The sequence below is a fragment of the Hydractinia symbiolongicarpus genome, chromosome 6 (assembly GCF_029227915.1).
Source record: "Hydractinia symbiolongicarpus strain clone_291-10 chromosome 6, HSymV2.1, whole genome shotgun sequence".
NCBI lineage: Eukaryota > Metazoa > Cnidaria > Hydrozoa > Anthoathecata > Hydractiniidae > Hydractinia > Hydractinia symbiolongicarpus.
The window spans coordinates 24,157,180-24,168,175 of record NC_079880.1 but is presented as its reverse complement, the minus strand read 5'-3'; the positions used below and the strand labels follow the sequence as shown (position 1 = coordinate 24,168,175).

Here is a 10,996-nt window from a genome sequence, read left to right as displayed (position 1 = left end):
GTAATTGTTTTGAAGTTGTTTTCATCTAGCTTACTTACTACATGTTATCCACTAAGAAAAACGAAACTCAGGTTATTATGTGTTTGATTCGGCTAGTGTGTCAACAAAAATCAAATGATGATAAATCCCTTCTTTCGTGTGAAACTAGATAGATTTTAGAACATGATATGGTTTAGGAATATTTTTTTGTTTTTCTAGTTTCTTTTTGTTTTCTTCTACCTCTTTAGGCAGAATAGGCAGTTAATTCGGTTAGTAAAGGGTTTTTTAATCATGCGGCTTATAACATGTTATGTACAAAAAAGCAATCCTGGCACTCATTAATAAATCTTCTTCTGTCATTGGAGTGTCCGCAGTGCCTGACTAAGATTGCAAGAAAACATTAAGTTTTAAATTTGTCCATAACTTTAAATAAGAATTTCATCCAACAGGAAAATAAATATTCAAAAAAAGAACTTTAATTCTAAGTAACCGTGACAACAAATTATAACTTGCTTTTAATACACTAGGTCAAGCTTTAACAGAAGAATACAAAAATGAACTTGCAAACATGCGACACGACGCACCTTGGCATGAAAAATTCATGGTAAAATATCGTCGCGTCATTGGGATGGTTATCCCAGCTCTTGTGTTTCATCTGCTATGGTGGGCGTATTTCATCAAGTTTAACACGTGGTACTTATTTAAAGAGCATTATGAAATCAGTATTATGATGATTTTTGGATCAATGATTGCAGGTGTGTATAACAAAATGTCTTGACAAAAAAATCTAAAAGAACCTACGAAATAGTTTTGAATGCGAAAAAGTATTTAAAAGAAGCTATAATTACTTCAAATGCTAGCTTCAGTAATAGTGTCACAATTGAAGTTTGGATTAATTACTATGAAAACCACGAACACAAAAGCATGTTATGCCAACAATTAAAATTGGTATGATAAAGCTAGTAACGCGTCCAAATGGTTAATTATGTTTTTAACAGCGGAAGCAGAGATAGTAATTTAGGTTATCCTTTGCATTCAATTAAAGGAGGTTGATTGTCTAAACCGCATTATGGATTCATTTATTTAGGCATGACAAGTGAAGGCGGTGGTTCCGTAGCATTTCCTATCATGACACTTGCATTACAAATTGCACCAGTTGTTGCGAGAGACTTTTCACTTTTGATTCAATCTTGTGGAATGACTGCAGCTGCTTTTACAATCTTCTGGATGAAGGTATTGTTATTTTCTTAAGATTCAATTCTCAAATACGCCATAACCACAATAAGGTTTAGAAAAAAAATTTCTTCTATTTTGTAAAATTGAACTCAAGCATTTGCTATATAATCTTTAGGTCCACATAGAATGGCGTTCTCTGGTTTTCTGTTCTACTGGTGGTGTTTTCGGCAGTATCATTGCATATGAATTCATCGATAAGGAATTATCGCCCGCTCACAAAAAGATGGGATTTGTATCACTGTTCTTTGCATTCGCGTTTGCCTTGTTTTTATTGAATCGTATTCACAAACGGACGACATTTAAGTCCATCCCAGAATTCAATGTTTGGAAAGCGATTGTTTTGCTTATAACAGGTAAAATTTATTTGAACACTCTTTACCAAAACTTTGAAATCCGTCAAAAGGAAATCTTGCGCCTCAGGATTTACTACTTCTTTTAAAGAAAATTGAAATAACTTGAATAAGAGGCGAAATAAGCGATGTATTGACTCAATACGAAATCATACTTTATTTCCACTTAGGTTTTGCTGGAGGTATTTTGTCTGGCATCTCTGGCAGTGGTATCGATATTTGCAGTTTCAGTATACTGACTTTGTACTTCCGTGTAAGTGAGAAAACTGCAACGCCTACTTCAGTCGTCCTTATGGCTATCAATACTGTGTTTGGATCCTATTGGAGATTAGTGATGATAAATGAGATTCGACCCGTCACTTGGGAGTATCTTGGTGTCTGCATACCAATTGTTGTGATCGGTGCACCTTTAGGTAACATTTTATTTAGACAGTAATAATTACACTTATCTGAATTTGCACCAGTCTCCTCTGAAATATTCCCCCTTTTTCAAGCAGCTTTACTGAAAGTGTTTCTTTGAAGAAAAGGCAGTTCTTGTTTAAAATCATTTATGCGCAAAACACATTGCCTTAAAAGTTACAATAGAATAGCATGTAATAAGAAATTAGTTTAAGACTTAACTTGTCAACTTGAGAAGGAATATTAAAAAACTGTTCACAAAAAGTGATTTGAAGGTTACGCAGCAAACGTAAAATAATGTAATAACCTGTTTCTAAGTACGAGCTGCAATACCATGCAACCACGATTGTGACCAATATACGTTCATAAAACTCGCTTCTTTCCACTTTATTAACGCATGTCTGCCTTAATATTTAGGCTCCGTAATTGGCACTCATTTCCATCGACAAGCTTTAGCATCATTGAATTACATCACTGATACAACAGCGTTAATCTCAGGATTTGCAATTGTAAAGATGGATGAAGTCACCATTGGATTGTCTGTCGGCATAATTGTCTTCGGCTTTTTATTTTACGGAACCATCACATACTTGGGAGGAAAAATGATGGAATCTGTTATCAGACAGCAGGAGTTTAGGGAAAGGAAAGCTAAAACGGAGATGGCTTAAATTTAATCTCGCACCGTTTGTGTATATAATGTAATATATGGTGCACATATATTTTTATTTCAGTTTAAGTATTGCTATGTTTACATCTATCCTAGATTTTGAAACCTACTTTAATTTATAGGAAAAAACTTCTCTTTTATGTATATATATATATATATATTCTCAAGAAATATAATCCTTAAAAAAAACAAAAACGTTTTATTTTTGAGTTTTTTGAAAGGATGGTCTTTTTCTCTTAACAACGTCACCAGCTATTAAATATAATAATCTCACACTAGCTACTACTCACATCATCATTTTAAGCACTATAAAATTGATATGCTATAATATCTAGTTACGTAATGATGCGTCTAAGAAGCCTACACATCTTTCTTTTGCTAGATAGATGGATAGATTGCTTTATTTATAGTATATTATAGTACATTATCGTACAAAAGATTTAAAATATGCTAATAAAATATACTAATAAAATATGATAATAAAATACCATTTTTCTAGCAAAACCAATCAGGACACATGAAAGATCCTACTGGAGAAGGTGGTTAGTCTAATAAGACTAATTAAAATCGACTGTTTCAATGAAAAATTAAATAAATCCTAAATTAAACATGTATTCTGCACAGATCCGACATTTACATTGGAAAGAAGAATATTTGCCTATAACTCTACAGAAGTTAACAAAAGACTCCGCAGATTTAATTTCACCCGGTGGGGAATTCCATAATTGGGAGGCTATATATCCAAATATTTGCAGCCCATATTTTGAAGATTTTACTCTAGATCTAACTAAAGCACTTGATAATCTTAAATTATATCCAGTATCATTTCTAAACTGAAACACACCTTCCATGTAGGAAGGATTCAATTTCCATTTCGTCTTGTAGACCTTTTTTAGTAATTGTCTACAATGTTGCATATGTATACTTTTCATAGAAGAAGTGGATTCCATTTTGGACTGAGACCTTGCCCTTTTTAAAAACTCAATCCACCTTTGAAGTAGATGCTTTCAAATTCCCATACTAAAGGACAATAATTGAACTCAGATGCTATGAATGTCAAATGTTTATCATTAACAACCCAAAAAATTCTCTTCAGGCCATTTGATTTGCAGCTAGCTCTTTTGCAATGATCTGCAAAAGTAAGCCGACTGTCAAATTTAATACCAAGAAGCTTTACACATTTGGATGCAGATAAAATTCCTCCATTAAAATTTAAATACCGGATTTGTGGACTTTCAGGCTTTCCAAATATTATAAAATCGCATTTGCCTGCGTTTAATCGCAAGCTGTTATCGGTAAACCATAAAGCTGCTGACCTAAAAGTTTGTCTAACATATTTTTTACTTCATGAAAGGTTTCAGCAGATGCACAAAAAGTATTATCATCAGCATAGTTACACACTTAAATATCAGAGCATGGCACATTTACGTCATATTGAAAAGAAAATCATTTAAAAATATTTTAAACAGTAACGGCCCCAAAATTGACCCCGGTTGTACACCAGGAAAAATTTTTTCCAGCAACCAAATACCCCATCAACACCTATTCTGTAAAAGCGTTGCTTCAAATAGGTCCAAATAAAAGATAATACACTAGAAGAAAACCCATAAGCATGAAGCTTAGCAATAAGCAGCTTGTCGCTAATACAGTCAAAAGCCTTGCTTAGATCTATGAGCAAGGCAGTAACACACTTTTTGGAATCCAATATTTTTGAAGAAAGCACATTAGATTTAAAAGAGCATGTTGGCTACTGTATCCTTTCCTGAAACCAGACAAAATAGGGGACATTTTCCCCTCCATGAACTCACTAATCTGTTCAAATAATATTTTTTCATGTTTGGTAGTTTACTACCTGGCCGATAATTTTCTTTGTAGACCCTAGACTTCGCTTTGTAGAGTGGAGACACATCCGCAAATTTCAAAGACTCAAGAAAAATACACCTATCTTCTGAGTCATTAAACGAGTGACTCAAGTGCGTAACAAAAACATTTGCGTGAGCTTTAAGAAGATGTGCAGGTATATCTCCCTCTGGACAAGCCTTGCCACTTTTTAAAGATCAATATAAAGTTTTAATTTTTCAACAGAATTATGACAGAAAATCATTTTCATTTTTATTTTGTCTATGCCAGCACTTTTGGAGAATTTCACTTTGATAGCATAAACTCGGATGTTCTTTGAAACTTGAAATAATTGCATCAAACTCGGTAACGAAGTTAGTCGAAGATGATGCTGTTTTCCTTGATTGTTTTCTCGAAAAATTTTGGTTTCACGATTTTCCAAAATGCTTTTTTTCTCAAAATTTTGACACGTCAAGTTTTCTGTAATAATTCTTTCTTGCATCTCTGACAATCTTTGCACACTTATTCCTTTGAATTCGAAAAAAGTTCCAACTTTCAGCAGTTGGATTCGAATTATATACGTTTCTTTTTCTACTTCTCATCATAGTTTCTTTGCGTACTCTTTTCGTAATAAATGGTGCATGTCATATTGAAGAAGAACTACTTTGTTCATCACTAACATACTGCCAAGCAGCGAGCGGGATCGATCCGCGGTCCCCAGAACTGGGAGCCGCAGACGAACCCACTACACTACGTGCGACAATATGTTAGCGATGAACTCAGATAGTTTATCCGGATGGTGTGTATACATATAGGTGAATATTTATCATAGCACATCCGTATTTCATTCTCAACAGAGAATGGTTCACCCCGATCAGACCTCTGATCATGACGGGCGAGTATAATGCGTGTAAGTCATATTGAAGATATGCTGCTTGGCAGTATGTTAGTGATGAACAAAGTAGTTCTTATTTAATATGACATGCACCATTTATTACGAAAAGAGTACGCAAAGAAACTATGATGAGAAGTAGAAAAAGAAACGTATATAATTCGAATCCAACTGCTGAAAGTTGGAACTTTTTTCGAATTCAAAGGAATAAGTGTGCAAAGATTGTCAGTGTTTCTTCTTCTCTTTCTTTTATAATGGTAATTCAGATCTGTTTCTTATTAAACAGTTTGTGTCGCGATATCGGGACTTACCGGGCATTGATGATCCGTCGTATGCTGAAATATTACGATTGATTTTTTTAGCACTACAACTAGACGCAACATGCCCCTAGATTCAATTTTAAAAATGGGAAAAAATGTTGTACATTCAGATAAAAACATTTGCATCTAGAGTACTTAGCTATTTTCATACAAATTTAACCGTACTCTTAATAAAATCAACCACGTGGAAAAATAATATGTGATTAAGTAGCTATCTCAGAATATCACGTTACTTAGCTAGCTAGCTATAGTACACTAGAGCTAGCTAGAGCGCATTAATTTTAGCAACAACAAACATTTAGTACCTTTCCCAAATTAAACAATTAACGTGAGCCAGATGAATGGAATGAAGTCAATAATAATATAACAATGTTGTTTTCATCTACAAAATGGTTTCTTCAACTTTGTGTCTTTTTTCGCCCACTGTCTCTAAATTTGGCTTGTAGAAGGGTTGCTGTATGCAATAGACTAAATAGCTAATTTGGTATGATGCATTACAAACTGTTGTGGAAATTTTGTAATAACCTATTTTGTATGACTTAACAAAATATGTTGGACTTTTTTATGTTTGGTATACTATTTTCCCTGGTGTACTTCAGTCATTCCAAAGTAAGTATATAGTTTTGGCAGATTTACCTTTTTACATAACAGTTGTTGGACATTTTGCATTTTTATTTTATATAATTATTTTTTTTTTCTTGCACCTGCTTATATTTTTAACCGTTTCTTTTCAGCGGCTATAAATATAGAATAATGCAGATTGTGATTTTAAAAAATTCAAATTACTGTGTTGTATGTTTTTGTTTGTTATACTTTAAACGGAAAAAATGAGAGATTCAGTGGATTCTTCCACGAGAATTCGGCTAGTTTTAAAATATTTACAAAAGCAGTCGCTGTAATGGAAAATGGGATCAGTAATCAAGAATTGCTTTAAAACAGCCGCTTCCGCCGTCCAATATAGAAACACAGGACATCCAATTTTAATATTCTTTAGATATAAGGAACGGCTCTTTTTATGAAAGCTAATACAAGTAAATAATTTTGCTGAGGATTTTACCACTGACGTCCATGTAGATGAAGAAACACTTTAACTTAAGATAACGGGAGTCTTCTCATCCAGTATGAAAAAGATTAAAATCTCCGACGAACATAATAGACGTCAACAATGTCTGTAAAATAAAAAATATGCAAGTAAGAGTGATGAGTTGTCTGTCATTACTTGTCTTGAGTATTGGTCTAATAGCAGGAAACCACCCGATCTAGTGACAAATATTCGCTTTGGATGTGTGGATTTTGTGTCAATAAGTTGAAATGTAAATTTCCACTCTGTCTATCAATCTGAGAATGATTTGACAAATTAACATGTTGCAGTAAGCAGAAAAAGTTTGACCTTCAAAAACAGCTTAAGATCAACAAGTCCGAAATCATAATTTCTACTAATCCAACTATTGATGGTATAATTGATCTGTTTTATGATAAACTTATATTATACTATATGACGAATTGGCCAATTCATGCATCAACTAACGTATCAATAATCAACGTATCTTCTCACACAGTTAGCAGGCTTTTTGACGTCATTAGGAATCTTGTTAAATAACGATCAGTAATGATAATGCAGTAAAGTCTGCGTCATCATATATCAATAATTAACACACTTCCGCAATCAGAATGCGTTGCAACTACAGAAAAGAGACATCATATAGCTAGGAATACATCATAAAATATGGATAATTACTTGTTATGGGCGTGTCTTCTTTCTTTTAAACATTTTTATTAGTTTAATTTTCAGATGCACAATACGATTTGTAAACATAGATCATGCTTTTTTTAATTCTTTGTGACGTTTAGTAAATTTAGATTTAATAATAATGTGTTTCAGGATAGTTGAAAAATTGTTTTATGTGACGTCACATCTGTTGTCAAGGTAGCGCTTTTTCATGCTTCTTTGAACTACTTTAGCACCTGTATAACGTTTGAAACAAGTTCCTTTAGTCTAAAGTTTACGTTTCACTGTTATGACCTGTTTTGGATTCAGAAATATATGATAACATCAGTTTTTTATGGATGACGTCATCTAAGAACTAACATTTGTGCCGTGGTTTGTGGCAATACAATTCCCCCCTTCCCGGCTTTTCAGAGTCCTCACAAAACTTGTCTGAATGAGATTAAATGTTGTGATTGTCGTAAGATGCATTATAAAACGATACGTATTTGTTAGTCTCCATTTAACACCGACAACTGACCAGCTAATTTAATTTGGCCCGCTTATTAATTATGTTTGTATTCGACTTTAGATTCTTTCTTTGGAATGCCCGAACTATTATTTTGAGTCTCATGTTGCTCTTTGCTTATAAAGCTTCAATAATTTTCCCCTTGTACAAAAAAACCTTATTAAAAAAATAAATGTCACCAAGCGAAAATCTTGTAACTTTTGATCATTTTTGAAAATTCTTGTTTAGGTTCAATCACCCCTACGTAAGCAATAATAAAAACACACTGAACTCAACAGTAAATCTTTTTTGTGAGTGTTTTAATACATCATTCGTTGGGAAATAGGAAAGTTAATGTTGTTGTCTTTGCAACAGTATCAACTGTCCAGCTGCATTAAATATAAATAATGTTAGGAACGGGATGCATTTAAATGTAATTGTTTGACCCAGGAGAAAGGTTTTAATAATGGGAGCAAGTAAGATTAAAAGATAGATATGTCGTATACTTTCATTCATTTAAAAGCCGTCTTACGCAATCATATTGTGCAGGTAATTACCATAATTTAGATAAAACAGTTATTCGAGGTGTCATCTCGCATTGTTATTTTAAGAAATGATTCAATGACGAAAGACTATTGTTAAAATATTTGAATACTGATATGACGTTCAAAATCAAAAAATATTCAAAGCCATTATAGATGAATTTATATTTCACTGGCACTTTTTTTGTTGATAATTTTGCATATATATTTACTTTGATTCCATGCAAATGTAATAATATAGTGCGTCATCAAAATTCGATGAGACTCACAAAAAGAGGAACCATATGAAAATTTTACTACAACAAAAGAATGATTCTAAACATAACATACTAATCCAAAAGACAGTAAATAATAAGGCAGTAAATCTGCAGTAAGCCATACTTTTATTATATTCTAAAAAATGCCCTGGACATGATAAGACAAATACTACAGTTATCTTGCAATGGAATAAAAACACTTCTTTTGTTTGACATGGCATTTGTGTGTTTTATAAATTAAGGTGGTCTGTATAGATCTCTTCCTTTCACAACTCAAAGATTACCTGCAAAGACGTATGAAAAGTCTAAGATGTAGCTCAGATTATTGAGCAAAAAAGGAGTATAATTTATTTGACCATTTTTTAGAGGCTCCTTTCTTGTAACGTTTTGGTGAGTCTAAAAAAACGGGGGGTTTTGCACTAATTTTTATTTTAAATCCACCTTTAGTGGTGTTTACAGTCAATTTCACAGTTTGATCTTGTTCCATCTATGATACATTTTACGAAGAAGTTAACTGATTAAAAGTTATACTTTGTAAGAACAAGTATCCTAGGAATGTTATAGATTTTTGTGTTCAGAAATTTCATTTTAGGATTTCCCTTTTCAACCGAGTCGTTAAATCTGTTCAAAAAAGAAAACTATTAATAATGCTACCTTTCCTTAGTAGTTTTTCTCTACAGTTTAGGACACGTTTGTCACACATTTTCTTAAAAATAGGCTTCTTCAATGCGGGAACAGATTAGAACTTAACTTATTCTGCTGAATTTGAACCAAAGAAGACGTAAGTGAGCGCCTATCAAGCGTTTTTTAACAAATAAAAAAAATCAAATCATTTAAAGCGTTAATTTGCTGGTTTTATGGTTTATTCAACAATGCAGCTTTTGTCGTTTTTTTTCTCATCGTGTTGTGCAATTGTTTTGTTGTTTTTCAGTATGAGGCTTTGCGCTTGCACAAGTTGCTTCTCTAGCTTGTTGAATAACTCGAAGAAAAAAACCTAACGAAAAATTAGATTTAAGAAATTAAATTTATGGTAAATTTTTCAATTTTTGCCACTTTTCAAGAGTATGTTCCACTTGCAGCAGTTTCCATCAATATAGGCCACTGAGGCAGGTTATTTTAAACAAATTTGAATTGCTGGAGTGGTGAAGGTAACCGTTCTGTAATTTTGCTGGGGCAATACTATTTTATGTCAACATGTCTTTGTGCCGTGCTGCATATATTTCTACTGGTTCTACTGTCTGAAGAGACCCATCACTTTCGAAGTTTTTTAAAATATAGATACCAGATGACACGCGACGTTTCTTTCTCTTATTTGCAGAATCTGTAAAAAGAAAGAGAGGGCGTAATAGCATTATTGAAGACATTTTAAGTTCATTATCAATCTAAACACGCCTTTGGATAAAATATGTATAATTTTTTATAATTGTAAATAGCAGTGAAAATAAACACGAAAAATAGTTCAGACTTGCATGTGATAAATTAATGACACACATGAAATAGCTGTAACTATTGTGAGTCGACATTTTTCGTTGATTAAGAAGAAATTTTTTTACCATTTTTAATTTCTTTTATCTTCATTTCGAGGGAACAGATGAGGTGTTTACAAATGTTTCGGGGATTCAATTTTTTCGAATAAATACGATCAAAGAGAATAATCTTCTTGTATTTATTATATTGTTGTTATGATCTCTTCGCTTTTAATATATTATTCTAAATACAATCAGGGTTAAAATATAATAAAACAAGGAAGTTAAATAAAAAGTTCGCCACCACAAGTAATTACGTAGGCATAGGCTATATTATCTCTGTCAATGTTAATTGGTGAAATCCATACTCTTGAAATGTTCGATTTCCCTATATACCTGCGGCTATGGGATCTTCGACTCGTTGTAAGACAATCTGAAATTACTTAGACCGTGGAATACATGGGATACATGGAATACAATTTTAGATATAACTTAGGCATGCTTTGGTATTTCTGCGAAAAATAGCCTGGTTGGTAACAAAATTATATCTTTTATTGCTGGATATTGTGCACTAAAATATGATGGATATCGTTTAGCAATTGATCTGTTAATACCTAGCGGCACAGCAAAGTTATTTGTTTAGTACATGAGTAATAAATCCCGTGAGATTCTCAACACGTGCCAAAAACGTAAAGTTTGTCGGTATCATCATTAAACCAGCTAATAGAAAACAATTTTTAGTTTCCTTGGATTAGATGGATACATAAATCATTAAATTTTATTTAACATGAGATTGTCAAAATCTGCAGAACTTTCACTAGTACTAAACAACAATC

General features: G+C 32.8%; 1 protein-coding gene across 1 annotated transcript; it reads left to right on the top strand.

Annotated features, from left to right (window-relative positions):
• Window positions 1–556: 556 nt before the first annotated feature.
• Window positions 557–2,766, top strand: LOC130647906 (uncharacterized). Its single transcript, XM_057453905.1, has 5 exons — window positions 557–734; window positions 1,067–1,212; window positions 1,331–1,568; window positions 1,736–1,978; window positions 2,382–2,766. The coding sequence occupies exons 1-5, from the start codon at window positions 581–583 to the stop codon at window positions 2,630–2,632; spliced, it is 1,032 nt and encodes a 343-aa protein (XP_057309888.1). The 5' UTR covers window positions 557–580; the 3' UTR covers window positions 2,633–2,766.
• The last annotated feature ends 8,230 nt before the right edge of the window (window positions 2,767–10,996 follow it).

What these genes read in the sequence shown, in the direction of transcription:
- LOC130647906 (XM_057453905.1), top strand. Translation starts at nt 581, where the DNA reads ATGGTAAAATATCGTCGCGTCATTGGGATGGTTATCCCAGCTCTTGTG. An exon ending in TTTTGGATCAATGATTGCAG is followed by an intron (nt 735 to 1,066) that starts GTGTGTATAACA and finishes TCATTTATTTAG; the next exon opens with GCATGACAAGTGAAGGCGGT. An exon ending in GATTGTTTTGCTTATAACAG is followed by an intron (nt 1,569 to 1,735) that starts GTAAAATTTATT and finishes ATTTCCACTTAG; the next exon opens with GTTTTGCTGGAGGTATTTTG.